This window comes from Coregonus clupeaformis, chromosome 14, assembly GCF_020615455.1.
Source record: "Coregonus clupeaformis isolate EN_2021a chromosome 14, ASM2061545v1, whole genome shotgun sequence".
NCBI lineage: Eukaryota > Metazoa > Chordata > Actinopteri > Salmoniformes > Salmonidae > Coregonus > Coregonus clupeaformis.
The window spans coordinates 9,033,564-9,054,370 of record NC_059205.1 but is presented as its reverse complement, the minus strand read 5'-3'; the positions used below and the strand labels follow the sequence as shown (position 1 = coordinate 9,054,370).

The 20,807-nt window shown below is 41.7% G+C and overlaps 1 protein-coding gene across 1 annotated transcript; it reads right to left on the bottom strand.

The window, feature by feature from the left end:
- Nucleotides 1-2,248: 2,248 nt before the first annotated feature.
- Nucleotides 2,249-17,519, bottom strand: LOC121580681 (60 kDa SS-A/Ro ribonucleoprotein). Its single transcript, XM_041895666.1, has 9 exons — nucleotides 17,431-17,519; nucleotides 15,552-16,143; nucleotides 15,062-15,282; nucleotides 12,282-12,428; nucleotides 12,043-12,180; nucleotides 8,620-8,736; nucleotides 8,177-8,293; nucleotides 7,733-7,879; nucleotides 2,249-2,740 (listed from the first exon to the last, which is right to left on the bottom strand). Exons 2-9 carry the CDS (start codon nucleotides 16,123-16,125, stop codon nucleotides 2,585-2,587), a joined length of 1,617 nt encoding a protein of 538 aa, XP_041751600.1. The 5' UTR covers nucleotides 16,126-16,143; nucleotides 17,431-17,519; the 3' UTR covers nucleotides 2,249-2,584.
- Between the last annotated feature and the right edge of the window lie 3,288 nt (nucleotides 17,520-20,807).

Below are 20,807 nucleotides of genomic sequence, written 5' to 3'. Positions count from 1 at the left end.
TTGAAAGTGAAATTGAGTATTAGTCATGCGACAGTAAGGCCTACATTTAACATTTATTCAATTCAACTTTCTCCATCAATATGGACTGTGGCCATTCTATCTCCACCTGTCAATGTGCCCCACTGTATTCTCTACTACTGCAACTGGCTCCAAAGTATTATTACCTCAGAATGAATGAGTTATTAGTCCAGAGCATTTTCAAATGTTGCATGTTCTGTTAACTACTTTCACACCGATGTCCTCAAAGATGGGCTGCTATCTCAACTCATGGGGTTGGGACCAATTAGGGTACTGGTGGGTCCTTAACAGACTGACATACTTTGTGCCAGACTTTATATTGCATAAGATGAAATCGACACATATTAAAGTAAAAAGGTATCTTTAGAAATCACAGTTACATGGTCTGAATTTGTTTTGTCTAAATAGGGGTTGATCTGAAATGGCAGAAGACAGAAAATAACAATTCAATAAACCGCAGTTAATACTTTCCACTTACGCTATTGTAGTTTCAGCCATCATTCTCCCATTGAATTGACTGCTAAAAGGTAAAGCATTTTAGTATTATCCCATTTTATTATCCAATATTTGAAGAATTATAAAGCATTGCATTTTAAATCTCTAAAAGGTTACACAAGTATGACAAAGATACATTCAGTGGAATCTATTACATTGGAAAAGTAGCTAGTGAGTTTCTATGGGAACATTAGTAAGTTAGTATTTGTATAACTGACATTCTTACATTAGTGTTTATCATAAACCTCCTACACTGGAATACTTTTAATGTGCGACTAGCAGCTTCAGTCTTCAGACTATTAAATGGCCTTGTTTTGACCTTCAACAACATGATACAACAATGGTAAAAAAGCCATTGGTAATGCATAAATCACTAGATTCCAGGGTCATGATCATTAAGAACCAAACCGAAAACAGATTGAAACAGGGAGGGACTTCCTGCTCTTGTCCAATAATCCATTTTCATTTTCCGTTGTACAAGATTTTAAAACCTTTTAGAATGTCTGCCCTAATGAACATGAACCAGGGAATAAACCCATTTTGCAGGCTTGCTATAAACTGCCAGTGACAATGACTACGATCACTCTCTCATCATGAGTTTGACCTCATCAGAAACACATGAATTTCTAAACACATTAATATTTGAAAAATATATATATATTGCAATCGAACAAAAGAAGTTGGTCAGACCATTTGAGGAAGACAGAAACATAGCCCAAGGGATCTGTCATTCCAATTTCTGATAGGCTCAGTTGTGTATTTTCACACAACTTCAAATAATAACTGACTTTAATTTGCTTTCTCAGACCCTACTTCACATCAGAGTCCTCTCTGTTTTATCTTTATTTATAACAATGTTACATACAACAAAGGGACAAAGGGAGGCAGGTACCCTAGCGGTTAAGAGCATTAGGCCAATAACCGAAAGGTCACTGGTTCGAATCCTTGAACCGACTAGGTGAAATATCTGTCGATTTGCTCAGGATAAGTGCATTTACTAAATTATGAAAATTGACAGACTTCAAAAGGTTAAAAAGGGCTTTATGTTCACATCAAACTTGCTATAACATATCAAAGGAGATTGGTGGCACCTTAATTGGGGTGGACAGGCTCGTGCTAATGGCTGGAGTGGAAAAATTGGAACGGTATCAAATGGTGTTCCAGCCATTATTCTGAGCCTTCCTCCACTGGTAGATATACAATAACATCTATACAGGGATTCCCTCCTATATAAACCAAAACTCCCCTACGTATTTATTTGGAAAGTGAAGCTAAAACTTTGAATTTGGCTCTATACTCCAGCATTTTGGACAAATTCACGTATATGAGTATTAAAGTAGTCAAAAGTTTAGTATTTGGTCCCATATTCCTATCACACAATGACTACATCAAGCTTGTGACTCTACAAACTCGTTGGATGCATTTGCAGTTAGTTTTGGTTGTGTTTCTGATTATGTGCGGCAGGTAGCTTAGTGGTTAAGAGCGTTGTGCCAGTAACCGAAAGGTTGCTGGTTCTAATCCCCAAGCCTACTAAGTTAAAAATCTGTCGATGTGCCCTTGAGCACTTAACCCTAATTGCTCCTGTAAGTCGCTCTGGATAAGAGCGTCTGCTAAATAATGTAAATGTAAATGTAAATGTAAATGTATGTTGTTCCCAATAGAAATTAATGGTAAATAATGTATTGTGTCATTTCGGAGTGACTTTTATTGTAAATAAGAATAGAATATGTTTCTGAATACTTCTACATTAATGTGAATGCTACCATGATTACGGCTAATCATGAATGAATCGTGAATAATGATGAGTGGGAAAGTTAGGGAGACATAAAGATCATACCCCAAAGACATGCTAACCTCTCACCATTACCAATAACAGGGGATGTTATCATTTTTCTGAGGATATGATATTTATGATAAATTGAAGAAACCGTTATTGTAAATATCAATAAAACTAAAAGAATATCCGCTCTCTGCGTAGTTGCGAGCCAAATCCATTTCAAGGTAATCCCACCAATTCTCTCCATATTTTTCTTTCTCCTTGTCTTTTCTTTGCGCTATCCAGAATCTGTTCTCAGATCAGGTCCAGGGCTAGGTTACGGATGACCTCTATGGCTCCCAGGTCAAAGCCGCAGAGGTCCAGCATGCCCCTGTCCTCGGCGGGGTCAGCGATGGATAGGCCGTTGGAGGTCAACCCACACACCATAAGTTTGGAGAAGATACCCAATTTCTAGCAAAACAAAACACAATCGAGACTTACTTATAACAATGTTGCTGTACACACCATTTCTATTCATATACTGTCGATACCTTCTATTCACACCATTATAGATCTATATACAGTGGGGAGAACAAGTATTTGATACACTGCCGATTTTGCAGGTTTTCCTACTTACAAAGCATGTAGTGGTCTGTAATTTGTATCATAGGTACACTTCAACTGTGAGAGACGGAATCTAAAACAAAAATCTAGAAAATTGATTTGTATGATTTTTAAGTAATTAATTTGCATTTTATTGCATGACATAAGTATTTGATACATCAGAAAAGCAGAACTTAATATTTGGTACAGAAACCTTTGTTTGCAATTACAGTGATCATACGTTTCCTGTAGGTCTTGACCAGGTTTGCACACACTGCAGCAGGGATTTTGGCCCACTCCTCCATACATACCTTCTCCAGATCCTTCAGGTTTCGGGGCTGTCGCTGGGAAGTACGGACATTCAGCTCCCTCCAAAGATTTTCTATTGAGTTTAGGTCTGGAGACTGGCTAGGCCACTCCAGGACCTTGAGATGCTTCTTACGGAGCCATTCCTTAGTTGCCCTGGCTGTGTGTTTCAGGTCAATGTCATGCTGGAAGACCCAGCCACGACCCATCTTCAATGCTCTTACTGAGGGAAGGAGGTTGTTGGCCAAGATCTCGCAATATATGGCCCCATCCATCCTTCCCTCAATACGGTGCAGTCGTCCTGTCCCCTTTGCAGAAAAGCATCCCCAAAGAATAATGTTTCCACCTCCATGCTTCATGGTTGGGATGGTGTTCTTGGGGTTGTACTCATCCTTCTTCTTCCTCCAAACACGGCGAGTGGAGTTTAGACCAAAAAGCTATATTTTTGTCTCATCAGACCACATGACCTTCTCTCATTCCTCCTCTGGATCATCCAGATGGTCATTGGCAAACTTCAGACGGGCCTGGACATGCGCTGTCTTGAGCAGGGGGACCTTGCGTGCGCTGCAGGATTTTAATCCATGACGGCGTAGTGTGTTACTAATGGTTTTCTTTGAGACTGTGGTCCCAGCTCTCTTCAGGTCATTGCCCAGGTCCTGCCGTGTAGTTCTGGGCTGATCCCTCTACTTCCTCATGATCATTGATGCCCCACGAGGTGAGATCTTGCATGGAGCCCCAGACCGAGGGTGATTGACCGTCATCTTGAACTTCTTCCATTTTCTAATAATTGCGCCAACAGTTGTTGCCTTCTCACCAAGCTGCTTGCCTATTATCATGTAGCCCATCCCAGCCTTGTGCAGGTCTACAATTTTATCCCTGATGTCCTTACACAGCTCTCTGGTCTTGGCCATTGTGGAGAGGTTGGAGTCTGTTTGATTGAGTGTGTGGACAGGTGTCTTTTATACAGGTAACGAGTTCAAACAGGTGCAGTTAATACAGGTAATGAGTGGAGAACAGGAGGGCTTCTTAAAGAAAAACTAACAGGTCTGTGAGAGCCGGAATTCTTACTGGTTTGTAGGTGATCAAACACTTATGTCATGCAATAAAATGCAAATTAATTACTTAAATATCATACAATGTGATTTTCTGGATTTTTGTTTTAGATTCCGTCTCTCACAGTTGAAGTGTACCTATGATAAAAATTACAGACCTCTACATGCTTTGTAAGTAGGAAAACCTGCAAAATCGGCAGTGTATCAAATACTTGTTCTCCCCACTGTATACACAGTACCAGTCGAAAGTTTGGACACACCTACTCATTCAAGGGTTTTTCTTTATTTTTACTATTTTCTACATTGCAGAATAATAGTGAAGACATCAAACCTATGAAATAACACATATGGAATCATGTAGTAAACAAAAAAAACGGTTAAACAAATTATATTTTAGATTCTTCAGAGTAGACACCCTTTGCCTTGACAGCATTACACACTATTTGCATTCTCTCAACCAGATCCATGAGGTAGTCACCTGGAATGTGTCTGTTCCTTGAACTCTGTGAAGCATTTATTTTGGCTGCAATATCTGAGGCTGGTAACTCTAATTAACTTATCCTCTGCAGCAGAGGTAACTCTGGGTCTTCCTTTCCTGTGGCGGTCCTCATGAGAGACAGTTTCATCATAGCGTTTGATGGTTTTTGCGACTGTACTTGAAGAAACTTTCAAAGTTCTTGACATTTTCCGGATTGACTGACCTTCATGTCTTAAAGTAATGATGGACTGTTGTTTCTCTTTGCTTATTTGAGCTGTTCTTGCCATAATATAGACTTGGTCTTTTACCAAATAGGGCTATCCTCTGTATACCCCCCTACCTTGTCACAACACAACTAATTGGCTCAAATAAAGAAATTCCACAAATTAACCTTTAAGAAGGCACACCAGTTAATTGAATTGCATTCCAGGTGACTACCTCATGAAGCTGGTTGAGAGAATGCCAAGAGTGTGCAAAGCTGTCATCAAGGCAAAGGGTGGCTATTTGAAGAATCTCAAAAATAAAATATATTTTGATTTGTTTAACACTTTTTTGGTTACTACATGATTCCATATGTGTTAGTTCATAGTTTTGATGTCTTCACTATTATTCTACAACGTAAACAATAATAAAGAAGAACCCTATAAATGAGTAGGTGAGTCCAAACTTTTGACTGGTGGTGTATATACAGTGCATTCGGAAAGTATTCAGACCCCTTCACTTTTTCCACATTTTGTTACGTGACAGCCTTATTCTAAAATGTATTGCATTTATTTTTTTCCTCATCAATCTACACACGGTACCCCATAACGACAGAGCGAAAACAGGTTTTTGCAAATGTATTAAAAATAAAATACAGAAATACCTTGTTGACGTAAGTATTCAGACCCTTTGATATGAGACTCAAAATTGAGTTCAGGTGCATCCTGTTTCCATTGATCATCCTTGAGATGTTTCTTCAACTTGATTGGAGTCCACCTGTGGTAAATTCAATTGATTGGACATGATTTGCAAAGGCACACACCTGTCTATATAAGGTCCCACAGTTGACATCGCATGTCAGAGCAAAAACCAAACCATGAGGTCAAAGGAATTGTCCGTAGAGCTCCGAGACAGAAATATGTCGAGGCACAGATCTAGGGAAGGGTACCAAAACATTTCTGCAGCATTGAAGGTCCCCAAGAACACACTGGCCTCCATCATTCTTAAATGGAAGAAGTTTGGAACCATCTAGACTTTTCCTAGAGCTGGCCGCCCGGCCAAACTGAGCAATCGGGGGAGAAGGGCCTTGGTCAGGTAGGAGACCAAGAACCCGATGGTCACTCTGACAGAGCTCCAGAGTTCCTCTTTGGAGATGGGAGAACCTTCTAGAAGGACAACCATCTCTGCAGCACTCCACCAATCAGGCATTTGTGGCCAGATGGAAGCCACTCCTCAGTAAAAGGTACATGACAGCCCGCTTGGAGTTTGCCAAAAGGCACCTAAAGGATTCTCAGACCATGAGAAACAAGATTAAACTCTTTGGCCTGAATGCCAAGCGTCACGTCTGGAGGAAACCTGGCACCATCCCTACGGTGAAGCATGGAGGTGGCAGCATCATGCTGTGGGGATGTTTTTCAGCGGCAGGCAGACTAGTCAGGATCGAGGGAAAGATGAATAGAGCAAAGTACAGAGAGCTCCTTGATGAAAACCTGCTCCAGAGCGCTCAGGACCTCAGACTGGGGTGAAGGTTCACCTTCCAACAGGACAACGACCCTAAGCACACTGCCAAGACAACGCAGGAGTTGCTTCGGGACAAGTCTCTGAATGTCCTTGAGTGGCCCAGCCAGAGACGGACTTGAATCCGATCGAACATCTCTGGAGAGACCTGAAAATAGTTGTGCAGCGACGCTCCCCATCCAACCTGACAGAGCTTGAGAGGATCTGCAGAGAAGAATGGGAGAAACTCCCCAAATATAGGTGTGCCAAGCTTGTAGCGTCATACCCAAGAAGACAAGAGGCTGTAATCGCTGCCAAAGGTGCTTCAACAAAGTACTGAGTAAAGGGTCTGAATACTTATGTAAATGTGATATACGTTTTTTATTTTTAATACATTTTCAAAAAGGTCTGAAAACCTGTTTTTGCTTTGTCATTATGGGGTATTGTGTGTAGATTGATGAGGGAAAAAAAACTATTTAATACATTTTAGAATAAGGCTGTAACGTAACAAAATGTGGAAAAAGTCTAGGGATCTGAATACTTTCAGAATGCGCTGTATATATTTATATTCCGGACTCTGACTAGGCTTGTGCAATATACCGTTTATACTGGGGTATTTAGCAATACTGACGGTATTATTTTCAATACCATAATACGCTACTGCTTATAATGTAACTAACTATAAGTTAAATATAACTTTAAGAAATCTCAGATGTGTCAAATTATATCCAGCTCAGGGCTCCAGCTATGCATTTGGTTTGCTAACTTGCTAGCTAAGTGGCTAGATGTCAAGATCAAGCTTCTTGGTTACAGCAGAGACATTCAATCCCCTCCTGGATCAAAAGCCCTGTTGCCTAAATAGTTTTGTGCATAAAAAAAAAAAGGTTGGGAAATACCGCTCCTTGTGTGGACATTCGGTAATACCGTATACCCCAGTATGGTACAGAAACGGTATGACGGTATGAAAAATGTGGATACCGCCCAACTCAAACGTGTATTTTTGGGATTTGTGTGCATTGTTTATATTGCTAGGTATTACTGCACTGAGCTAGAAACATAAGCATTTCGCTGCACCTGCGATAACATCTGTACAATATTTTACCCGACCAATACATTTTAAATTTGACATGATTAAAGAATGATCAGAGCTTACAATATTTGCGGATGTGTCATGCCATTATTGCCACTTGTATGCCACTACAGTGTTGTAGTTCCATGTAATGACATACACAGCCTCATTATTACATCATTATATGGTATCTGTGCAACCAAAAAATAAGAGTTAAGAGGGGAAGGAGAGTGGTACGCCACAGAACAGTCTCTTACCTGTCGGTACATCCTCAGACACTCCGCTGGGTTGGCCTCGCCGTGCCAGCAGGCGCTGTTGGTGAATATGATGAACATGTCCACGGTGATCCCCTTCCCCGAGGCCCACAGGATGGGGAGAGCACAGTCTGTATAGCCACTGGGGATCTGTGAACAGGTGGTTGACACAGGGGTCAGCTATGACCACGACACACAGTCAAATCAATTTCACAACCTCATGTTTTATCAGAGAAATTGATCATGTTCAGTAGGGCCCAGCGTAGCAAAAAGTATTCAAACGGAAATTAGCTTTTCTTATTACCTTTCAGTTAACTTTTAGTCAGACATCAATGTGACTAATGATTTTGGCAAGAGATCATTTCATTTTTTGCAAGCAAGCTTTCAGTTAAAAGTTTGTCATTCAGAGGTGCATAGTTTGCAGTGAGACACTGCTTGTGTCCATACCTTGACCAGCTCGGTTGCTACTTGTCGAAGAGACATGCCTTCAGTGATGGTGCAAGGAACTATAGCTCCTTCAGAGTAGGCCAGAACCTGCGTCTCTGCCTCCGTCCGCGCAAAAACCTGTAACATAGATACAACCAACTTAGAACACAATGCTGAAATAGTCCCTCTAAGATGCCAGGAATTATCATTATTTAATTGTTTTAATGACAAGTTCTCATTACAGAGCATGCATGAAATGCCTGTGCCCTTTTGAGATGGGGGCATGTGGGGAAGAATGTGGCAGGAATCCATGGAATGTGTCAACAGACCCTTTCCTTGACTATACCTTCTTCCAACTGTTAGAGACACTGCTTAGAAACACAGCTGCAACAACTAGACTAGTCATTTAGCCTTGTTTATGAGCTCATAGTGGTGTTGAGTGCAAGGTAGTGGTGCTGACTTACCATGGCCATGGCTGCAGCCGCTACAGCTGTGCTGACGGAGGTCCCCTTAACAATACTGCTCAGAGATGTGCTGACGTCCACCGCCACCACAAAGCGCTTCCCCGCCGGCTCCACGTTCTGAGGAAAGGAACACAAGTGAGGTAGCCTAGCGGTTAAGAGTGCTGGGCCAGTTACCAAAAGGTTGCTGGCTCGAATCCAGAGCCGGCGAGGTGAACAATCTGTCAATTTGCCCTTGAGCAAGGCACTTAATTGCTTCTGTAAGTCTCTCTGGATAAGAGCATCTGCTAAATGACTAAAATGTCATGTAAAAAAAACAAGGCAACAGTAAACATGTCGTCCCCCAAGAATGATGCATCCCCGTTCATTACTGTAGCTCCCGCCTTGGGCCAGTCAAGTTGTAAATTTTGTAGTTGGGGCGGCAGGTAGCTTAGTGGGTAAGAGCGTTGTGCCAGTAACCGAAAGGTCGCTGGTTCTAATCCCCGAGCCGACTAGGTGAAAAATCTGTCGATGTGCCCTTAAGCAAGGCACTTAACCCGAATTGCTCCTGTAAGTCGCTCTGGATAAGAGCGTCTGCTAAATGACTAAAATGTAAATGTAAATGCCGGATCTCTATGGCAAGACGCATCATTCACCCAAGTTTCGGAAAGATTGGGCCAGTGCTGTCAGATGTCGCATGCGACAAACGTATCCATTTCATCGCGGGGGACAAATAACGTTTCGCATTTGTGAAAACTACTCAGAAGAGTGGGATGCATGCTCTGTGAGTAGGGCTGTTACGGTGACCATTTTACCGCCACACCGGCGGTCAAATTCAACGTGACCATTTAGTCTAGGCTACTCCAAGCTCTGGTGCTGCTGATGGTCATTAGTAGGTTACCAAACTTGCTAACTGCCTGGTACTCAGCACACTATTGTCCCTCTAGTCACTCTGACATCAATGCAAATGTGATTGAAAATAGGCTATGCAATTGCGTGAGAAAACAGAGTTTTGATGGCCTCTATTAAAAAGAGGAGGATCCCAACAGCTTTCTATAGGCTAGACCTACTATATTTATTTCTCAACTTTCCTAATATTAAACACATTGCTTCGATTAACAACAGGAGTATAGCCTACCTGGCTGGCATGAAAAAGAACCACAGGAAAAGTGTCCACCGTTCACTATTTAAGTACATAGATGACATTATTTTCCCCTGCCCCTGTTCCGAGACAGGTGCATGATAACGGTCCATTCTAAATCAAAACTAATTTCACACATATAGTGAATTCGGAAAGTATTCAGACCCCTTGACCTTTTCCACATTGTCAATTTACATCCTTATTCTAACATTGATTAAATTGTTTTTTCCCCTCATCAATCTACACACAATACCCCATAATGACAAAGCAAAAACAGGTTTTTTGACATTTTTGCAAATGTATTAAAAATAAAAAACTGAAATATCACATTTACATAAGTATTCAGACCATTTACTCAGTACTTTGTTGAAGCACCTTTGGCAGCGATTACAGCCTCAAGGTTACTTGGGTATGACGCTACAAGCTTGGCACACCTGTATTTGGGGAGTTTCTCCCATTCTTCTCTGCAGATCCTCTCAAGCTCTGTCAGGTTGGATGGGGAGCGTCGCTGCATAGCTATTTTCAGGACCCTCCAGAGATGTTTGATCGGGTTCAAGTCCAGGCTCTGGCTGGGCCACTCAAGGACATTCAGAGACTTATCCCGAAACCACTCCTGTGTTGTCTTGGCTGTGTGCTTAGGGTCCTTGTTCTGTTGGAAGGTGAACCTTCGCCCCAGTCTGAGGTCCTGAGTGCTCTGGAGCAGGTTTTCATCAAGGATCTCTCTGTACTTTGCTCCGTTCATCTTACCCTCGATCCAGACTAGTTTTCCAGTCACTGCCGCTGAAAAACATCCCCACAGCATGATGCTGCCACCACCATGCTTCACCGTAAAGATGGTGCCAGGTTTCCTCCAGACGTGACGCTTGGCATTCAGGCCAAAGAGTTCAATCTTGGTTTCATCAGACCAGAGAATCTTGTTTCTCATGGTCTGAGAATCCTTTAGGTGCCTTTTGGCAAACTCCAAGCGGGCTGTCATGTGCCTTTTACTGAGGAGTGGCGTCCGACTGGCCACTCTACCATAAATGCCTGATTGGTGGAGTGCTGCAGAGATGGTTGTCCTTCTGGAAGGTTCTCCCATCTCCACAGAGGAACTCTGGAGCTCTGTCAGAGTGACCATCGGGTTCTTGGTCACCTCCCTGACCAAGGTCCTTCTCCCCCGATTTCTCAGTTTGGCCAGGTGGCCAGCTCTTGGAAGAGCCTTGGTGGTTCCAAACTTCTTCCATTTAAGAATGATGGAGGGCACTGTGTTCTTGGGGATCAAAATCCTGTATCTGAGCTCTACGGACAATTCCTTCGACCTCATGGCTTGGTTTTTGCTCTGACGTGCACTGTCAACTGTGGCACCTTATATAGACAGGTGCGTGCCGTTCCAAATCATGTCCAATCAATTGAATTTACCACAGGGGGACTCTAATCAAGTTGTAGAAACAGCTCAAGGATGATCAATGGAAACATGACGCACCTGAGCTCAATTTCAAGTCTCATAGCAAAGGGTCTGAATACTTATGTAAATAAGGTATTTCTGTTTTTTTATAAATTTGCTACAATTTCTAAAAATCTGTTTTCTCTTTGTCATTATGGGGTATTGTGTGTAGATTGATGAGCGAAAAAAAAGTATTTAATACATTTTTGAATAAGGCTGTAACGTAACAAAATGTGGAAAAGGTCAAGGGGTCTGAATACTTTCTGAATGCCCTTCTCCCGGATGCGTGCTTTGGAGCACACAGCCGGGAGAACGGAATTATTATTATATTCAGCCCAAGGGCACAACGGCCACTGGCCCCTTAAGGCATGATGAATATATGGCATATAGAAGCAAACCGGATGGACATCATGAAAATGATCGGAGAGGTTGAGAGTAGAAGAAGTTCAGGAGCAAAGAATAAATAAATATATATATATATATAATAGAATTATTGTAAAATTAACTCTGTCCATAAGGTATAGATAGTAAGTATAGACCGGAAGTAGAGGCCTGGGCATTGTTGTTCACTAATTTACTCCAAGTTGGGAAAGGATGGTGGGGTTGAAAAGTAATAAAGGGGAGTATATATATATTTAAAAAAAAAAAAAAAAAAAAATACATGGGGGATTGGAAGTGATGAAGATACAATCTATCTGCAATATTAAGCTGATCCATTCCCCCCGAATTTTTTTTTTTTTTTTTTTATATCGAAAAATCAACTAAAAAAATTAAAAATAAACATTATTTAAAAAAACAATGGCTTGACAATTACCGGCTGACAACATTTCATGACCGCCACAGCCCTATCTGTGATTATCAGTATATGCAACACTCGACTTACTGTGAAACATTTGTAGAAAGCAGAGTCCAGTGCTTTGATGATGTCACCGTCTGGTTCCCATTTCACTTTCCCCCGGTTGCCTTGGCCCCTTTTGTAGTTTTCCGAGGCCATCAGGACGCTGAAGGGGTGGAGTTTTGCCTACAACAACAATAACACAGTTAGATATATCCCTGGGAAAGCAGTATGTGAATGAACCCCAGTTGGCAGAAGGTGAGAGGCAGCAGGTAGGTACGCCTCACCATCTTTAAAGCCGCCTCACTCTGGATCCTCTCGCACACCGCTGCCACGTCTGAGCATCCTGGTTCCAGGAATTGGTCTGCTGTCATCTTACCCAGGGCTCTTAGCATTGACGCCATGGGCATCTCCTTTAACAATGCTTTCCATACCTGCAGTGGAGAAAAGGCATCATACAATCAGACATGACCAAAAAACTTGAACTCTGTGAAGCATTTATTTGGGCTGCAATCTGAGGCTGGTAACTCTAATGAATTTATCCTCTGCAGCAGAGGTAACTCTGGGTCTTCCATTCCTGTGGCGGTCCTCATGAGAGCCAGTTTCATCATAACGCTTGATGGTTTTTGCGACTGTACTTGAAGAAACTTTCAAAGTTCTTGACATTTTCCGGATTGACTGACCTTCATGTCTTAAAGTAATGATGGACTGTCGTTTCTCTTTGCTTATTTGAGCTGTTCTTGCCATAATATGGACTTGGTCTTTTACCAAATAGGGCCATCTTCTGTATACCACCCCTAGCTTGTCACAACGCAGCTGATTGGCTCAAACACATTAAGAAGGAAAGAAATTCCACAAATTAACTTTTAACAGGGCACACCTGTTCATTGAAATGCATTCCAGGTGACTACCTCATGAAGCTGGTTGAGAGAATGCCAAGAGTGTGCAATGCTGTCATCAAGGCAAAGGGTGGCTACTTTGAAGAATCTCAAATATATTTTGATTTGTTTAACACTTTTTTGGTTACTACATGATTCCATATGTGTTATTTCATAGTGTTGATGTCTTCACTATTATTCTACAATGCAGGAAATAGTCAAAATAAAGAAAAACCCTGGAATGAGTAGGTGTCCAAACTTTTGACTGGTACTGTATGAAAAAATTATAGTTCCACAAAGATTAAATTATATGGTGCTTATGTTTCCCATTCATCTGGCATTGAGCCATATAGCTGGAGCAACAACAAAAAAACTGCCAGCCCACATTCAGTGCCTTCGGAAAGTATTCAGACCCCTTGACTTTTTCCACATTATTACGTCACAGCCTTACTCTAAAATTGATTCAATAAATAAAAATCCTCAGCAATCTACACACAATACCACATAATGACAAAGCGAAAACACGTTTTTAGAATTTTGTGCAAATGTATTAAAAACAGAAAAACCGTATTTACATAACTATTCAGACCATTTGCTATGCGACTCGAAATTGAGCTCAGGTGCATCCTGTTTCCATCGATCATCCTTGAGATATTTCTACAACGTCATTGGAGTCCACCTGTGATAAATTCAATTGATTGGACATGATTTGGAAAGGAACACACCTGTCTATATAAAGGTCCCACAGTCGAAGGATTTGTCCGTGGAGCTCTGAGACAGGATTGTGTCGAGGCACAGATCTGGGAAAGGGTACCAAAACATTTCTGCATCATTGAAGGTCCCCAAGAACACAGTTCCCTCCATTATTCTTAAATGGAAGAAGTTTTGAACCACCAAGATTCTTCCTAGTGCTGGCCGCCCGGCCAAATTGAGCAATCAGGGGAAAAGGACCTTGGTCAGAGAGGTGACCAAGAACCCAATGGTCACTCTGACAGAGCTCTATAGAGTTCCTCTGTGGAGATGGAAGAACCTTCCAGAAGGACAACCATATCTGCAGCACTCCACCAATCAGGCCTTTATGGTAGAGTGCCCAGGCGGAAGCCACTCCTTAGTAAAAGGCACGTGACAGCCTGCTTGGACTTTGCCAAAAGGCACCTAAAGACTCTCAGACCATGAGAAACAAGATTCTCTGGTCTGATGAAACCAAGATTGAACTCTTTGGCCAGAATGCCAAGAGTCACGTCTGGAGGAAATTTGGCACCATCCCTACGGTGAAGCATGGAGGTGGCAGCATCCTGCTGTGGGGATATTTTTTAGCGGCAGGGACTGGGAGACTAGTCAGGATCGAGGCAAAGATGAACGGAGCAAAGTACAGAAAGATCCTTGATGAAAACCTACTCCAGAGCGCTCAGGACCTCAGACTGGGGCGAAGGTTCACCTTCCAACAGCACAACGACCCTAAGCACACAGCCAAGACAACAGAGGAGTGGCTTCGGGACAAGTCTCTGAATGTCCTTGAGTGGCCCAGCCAGAGCCTGGACTTGAACCCGATCGAACATCTCTGGAGAGACGTGATAATAGCTGTGCAGCAACGCTCCCCATCCAACCTAACAGAGCTTGAGAGGATCTGCAGAGAAGAATGGGAGGAACTCCCCAAATACAGGTGTGCCAAGCTTGTAGCGTCATACCCAATAAGACTCGAGGCTGTAATAGCTGCCAAAGGTGCTTCAACAAAGTACTGAGTAAAGGGTCTCAATACTTATGTAAATGTGATATTTCAGCTTCTCATTTTTAATAATTTAGCAAAAATGTCTAAAAACCAGTTTTTGCTTTGTCATTATGGGGTATTGTGTGTAGATTGATGTGGATTTGTTATTTTTTTGCTGTAACCTAACAAAATGTGGAAAAAGTCAAGGGGTCTGAATACTTTACGAAGGCACTGTATACCGCTGCACAATGGATTTGAATCCGGCACACTGCTATTTCAGCACTCTCTCCTCTATCTTTCCTCTCTATCCTGGTTAATAAACCAAAACGTGAAGAGTGGGACTACACTCTTTTTTTTTTTTAAAGCTAGCAGTGACGAGGACATCTCAACATCTGATAAATCTGAACAACTTTAATTTTGGAGAGAAGTACACCTTTAAGAGTTGGTTAAAAATATAAGTGGGTTGGTGCACACTGCTCACCGCTTTGGACTTCAGGTGGTCTGTCAGCAGTTGTTCCCGCTCCAGCTTATGCTCCTCTATTAGATGGCTGACCTCCATCTCGTCAGCACTGTGTTTGACCCTCTCAACCGCTTCCAGGTACGAGAGGACTTTGACCTCCTCCTCCGAGTTCTCCTTGTCGGTGTATGCCACCTGGACCTCCTTCCATCCTTTTGTAATGTATTTACTGATCAACGTGATCGCTGCAAGCACAGCAGAGTTGTCAGAGCATAAATTAGACCCCCCAAAAAAGAATTAAACCATGTTTCCTGATACCACCAATCACTTGTTACTTTAAAGTCTTTACTGAGATACTATTTTATTACGGATTTCATCCATGAGGATAACCATTCTATTCCTTTTTTCAGCAACACAAAAAACATTATCCGTAGTTTAAATCTTGCACCATTTACTTATGTATATTCATAATAGTATTTGAGAGTGTGTCCATTGTAAATCTCTTGCAGCTCACCTTCGTTAGCAGGCTTGGCGTGGGAGAGTCTGAGCAGATCCTGATGCGACCAGCCCCCTCTCGTTTTATACTTGGTCACCGCCAGAGCCAGGCCCATGGCGTCCTGTTTATTGTACCAATCTGACACAGCTTTCCTCAGGGCCCGTCCCCATATCCCGCATCGCATCCCCTCCTTCGCCTCCTTCTTGTACTGGATGAAGGTGAAGAGGTGCTCGGGCACCCGGCACACGTCACTCAGAGCTCGGAACGCCCCCTGTCTGGTCTTCAGGTCCGAGTGCTGGGAGCACACTGCCAGGGCGAACAGGGAAGGGTTGGCCCTGACTGGCCTGCCCTCCTGAGCCAGCCTCTTGACCTCCTCCACCACCTCGCAGCCCCTGCCCTCCTGGAGCAGAGAGAGCAGAGCCAGGGCACTCTCCATGCCCAGCCGGTGCTCCTTGGTGTCATAGATGGCCATTTCCGAGCCGTAACAGAGGAAGCGGCGGAGCCTGGTCATGTCTGTTACCTCCCATGGGTGCTCACCGACGCCAACTGAGTTTTGGGCATGGTCGTTGGCACCCTGTCCCGATGGCTCCATTGTGATAGCTCCCCTAAACTGTCAGATGGATGCAGAGACAGATGTTTCAGCTTAAAGTAACATACTTTTTTTTAAAGGACAATTGCACTGGTAGCTAGGGTGTTCAGCAAACAAGAAAGACAACTGTCTTGGTTGTTATGGTTCTAATTATGCACGCCATTGTTTTTTGTTACAACAAAAGCCTATTAGCTAGCTTACAGTGTAGACCTTGTATGGCTAGCTAGCTAATAACATTCATTCCGCAGGCTAACATAGAAAATAGCCTCCTTAATGAGTAGCTAGTTTCACAGTTATCAGGTAGCTAGCTAGACAACAACCACATGCTATTCACAGCAGCTGCTTAATTGTGTTATGTCAGCTAGTGTTGGCTAGCAAGTTGGCTAACACGTTAGCTAGCTAGTCAGTTACTGTAGCTAGCCAACTAATAATTATCACACAAACTAGCTGGCTGGCCACATTCCTAATAGATAACTACAAGCATCCATGGAACTAGGCATGAGAAAGATTTGAAGGATCATTACAAAAAAACATAGAATCACTGCCGACCAACTCGAGTCTCAGTCAGAGCAGTTCTGGCTAGTTTAGCTAGTGATGTTGTAGCGCTGGTCCAGATGCTAGCCAGCAGATCCGACACGCTTTCCGGTGTATATTAAGTCACTGCAGACCCGGCGCAAGATATGGCTCGGAAAACGTACCTCAATCCAGGAATGAGAAATTAGTTGTACTCCAAATTGTCCCATTATCGCAATTGTTAAACCGACAAGTTCAAGTAAACTGCCGCAGTCGTTCAATCTTCTCGGTTTAACAGTTGTGATAACTGGACAATTCGGAGTACAATGGATTTCTCATCCCTGGATTGAGGTACGTTTTCCGAGCCATATTTAGTTGCGGCTCCCCGGTGTCTTAATAGACACATGCTCCACTACGAGCATGCCCGTGGACCAATGACCGTATGGACCAGAGACAGTCTGGCGCATTGGTCAGGAGGAAAACAAAGTGCTCAATAACGTTGACCAGTATTTCGGGGAAACGACTGTGTCAGCACTCCAGTAACATAGCTAGTTACTTTGGTGATTAATGAAAGTAAATTGAAGCCAGTCACTAAACAAAATCGGGGAAAAGAGAAAGATCAAACCGCACGTAACAACCTTGACCAGAGCTAGTGATGTGGCTGCGATGATAGCTAGCTACTGTAGTTAGCCACTGTTTGCAATACTATCTGGCCTAGCAATACGGACACATTTATAATTATCCGGTTTCTATTTTGAAGACAAGAACATCACATCGGTTAATTATTTCACTTACCACAATTTGTGAGTAGTTAATATCGTAGCTAATAGTTGATTTTCAGGTCGTATGGGCGTCACTGGGTGAATCCTACAGACTGTTTACTATTACCGTTATCCTAGCATCAGGATGTCATGACAGCAAGATCGCGGATACTTCCTTTTCTTTTCATTTTTTTATAAATAAGAGTCCCTCTGAAAACACATGCCAAAGTTTGGGAATATCGAAAAATAATAATAATAATCACTCTAGTGCAGTACAATTGTTTTTCACAGCATTGCAATACATTGATAATATGACTTATATTTAAATAAACACTTTTAATAAAATACAAATATATGTTATTAGAATTACTCAATAGAGAAAAACTTAAATGGGTCTCGTGCTGAGCAACTGGTTGAATATAGAGTACTGATGACTCCTTACTCCACACACTCCATTCGCTGCAATGCAATACACTGCATATGAATTACATATTGGCTTAAAGAGAAACGAACTATATTTAGCTGAGACCGGTAGAAAAGTTATCTCTACAGCCCAATATTCTCAATATACCAGTGTCAACATTGTATTTTTTCATTATTGGTCTTAAAAAAACGTTTTTAAAACCATATAATAATAATAATAATAATAATATGCCATTTAGCAGACGCTTTTATCCAAAGCGACTTACAGTCATGCGTGCATACATTTTTTTTTTTTTAGTGTATGGGTGGTCCCGGGAATCGAACCCACTACCTTGGCGTTACAAGCGCCGTGCTCTACCAGCTGAGCTACAGAGGACCACCATATTATTTTTGTTTTCATAAATTACTTATTGCATTTTGTTGTTGGTATAATAAAAGTGCCCATTGATTAAATGTCCATTTCATTTGAATTAGTTATCCACATTGCAATGTTTTGAAAGGTTCCGTCATTACCATACAAAGGACGTCATTGTTTGTGCTGCTGGCAGAATAATATTTAGTCTTGGCTAGTCATCGGACTACTATTCTGCTAGCGTCACTATCGATGACGTGACGCTCCTATGGTAATGTTGAAACCTTCAAAATAAAAGGCTGCTTTTCAAGGCATTGCAAAGTGGATAACTTATTCAAAAGATACTACATTTTAATCAATGACGATTTTATTGTGCTCATAAGCAAATGCAAGACTGAATTTATGAGAAAATAAACAACATTAAAAACATTATTTTAAGACCACTATTGAAAAATCTAATGTTCAGACTTGTATGTTGACAATATTGGCTTATAGAGAAAAAAATGTTGTTTGTGCCGATGTAAAAGTTGGGTTGAGAGTACTCAGTAGGGGTCTGTAGAATCTACATATGGTGTCATTTCATGGGGCACTGAATAATCTCCACAGCGTGTTGCTGGCCTTTTACTACACCCATTCCATAGGCCACAATGCAAATCACTGTAGGCCTACATGAAATACATATTGGCTTATAGAGAAAAAAATATTATTTGTGCCGATGTAAAAGTGGGGAAGGGAGTATTCAGTAGGGTCTGTAGAATATATATATATGGTGTCATTTCATAGGGCCATGAGGTGTACATACCCAGCAGTGCTTTCTACCTATTGGCTTATAGTGAAAAAACTATTCTAGGTGCCGATGCCAGTCTACTCACCAGAGTCCCTAGAATACAAAACCGATGAGTTTGGACAAAAAGCTAGGTCATGGGGAGCTTTATGTTGACATTTGAACAGTGAGACGCATATCAGCACCTTGGACAGCCGCCATTTTAGACTGTAATGTTGACGGCCTATCTCCAAATATGTGGCCCAAAAGCATATAAATGTGATTTGATATTTTAGTCCGCACACTAGTCCAGTAAGGTCTTGGATAAAAAGGGGAGGGGAATTAAGGTTTGGAATGTTAACTAGGAGGGTCTGACGTCAGGGTGCTCTTGTGCTCATTGTGCTTTTGACCCAAGTACCAATAGCAACAGGTGATTAACAAAGACACAATGGAAATATGGTTTCGTCATTAGATGAAGTGCTAACAGGCAGGCATACCTATGCTAGGCATTTGTCTAGATTAGAGTGCTGCCGGACTTTTCCTCTGCCCATTCCATTGGCCCCAATGCGTTACACTGTAAATTAAATCCATATTGGAATGTAGAGAGAACTTTACCTGTCTCAAATAACCTGGGGTGGAAAATAGCCAGTACACTCTTTTAGAAAAAAAAAAATCACGAACACGTACATGTCGGTTGTTTTGCTCTAGGATGCCCACATGCCTCACAAGACTCGTCTGAAGGTCCCAGTTGAAAAAAATGAATGGAAGTACGATATCTGGAGACTGTTTAGTGCCAAAGATAAGGGTTTAAATGCATGTAATAAATATATATATATATATGTTTCCTGATCTTTCTTATATCTCTCAGATATAGGATTGACACTTCAGAACACATTTCCTTTAGATTTTTTGGGAGGAACTATCTGTTGTTCCATATAGTGAATTTGTTTTTCAATGCATTTGTGTGTGCTAATAGCAGTAAGGCCCAATTTCTTTTTACATCAACGTTTTTTTAAACATATTAATTTGATACTTCAAAGGGTCTTAAAATTGAAAATCAAATAGCAAAAGGATCCTTGGAATGACCTTCTTAAAACAATTCCATATAGCTTATTATAAACTGAATGCTAATTGGCTGACAGCCGAGGTATATCAGACAGTATACCACAGGTATGACAAAACATGTATTTTTGCTGCTTTATTTACGTTGGTAACCAGTTTATAATAGCAACAAGGCACGAGGGGGTGTGGTATATGGCCAATATACAGTGCCTTGCAAAAGCATTCATCACCCTTTGCGTTTTTCCTATTTTGTTTCATCACAACCTGTAATTTAAATGGATTTTTATTTGGATTTCATCTAATGGACATACATAAAATAGTCAAAATTGTTTCAGAAAATTCAAAAAAATAAATAACAGAAATGTGGTGCGTGCATATGTATTCACCCCCTTTGCTATGAAGCCCCTAAATAAGATCTGGTGCAACCAATTACCTTCAGAAGTCATGTAATTAGTTAAATAAAGTCCACCTGTGTGTGCAATCTAAGTGTCATATGATCTGTCACATGATCTCAGTATATATACACCTGTTCTGAAAGGCCCCAGAGTCTGCAACACCACTAAGCAAGGGGCACCACCATGCAAGCGGCACCATGAAGACCAAGGAGCTCTCCAAACAGGTCAGGGACAAAGTTGTGGAGAAGTACAGATCAGGGTTGGGTTATAAAAAAATATCCAAAACTTTGAACATCCCACAGAGCACCATTAAATCCATTATTAAAAAATGGAAAGAATATGGCACCACAACAAACCTGCCAAAAGAGGGACGCCCACCAAAACTCACGGACCAGGCAAGGAGGGCATTAATCGGA

Bases quoted from the DNA above. Each gene is read 5' to 3' on its own strand.
- LOC121580681 (XM_041895666.1), bottom strand. From the start codon at position 16,125: ATGGAGCCATCGGGACAGGGTGCCAACGACCATGCCCAAAACTCAGTT. The intron at 12,181-12,281 runs GTGAGGCGTACC...TTGTTGTTGTAG, and splicing joins GTGAGGCGGCTTTAAAGATG to GCAAAACTCCACCCCTTCAG. The intron at 8,294-8,619 runs GTAAGTCAGCAC...TCTATGTTACAG, and splicing joins CGGCTGCAGCCATGGCCATG to GTTTTTGCGCGGACGGAGGC.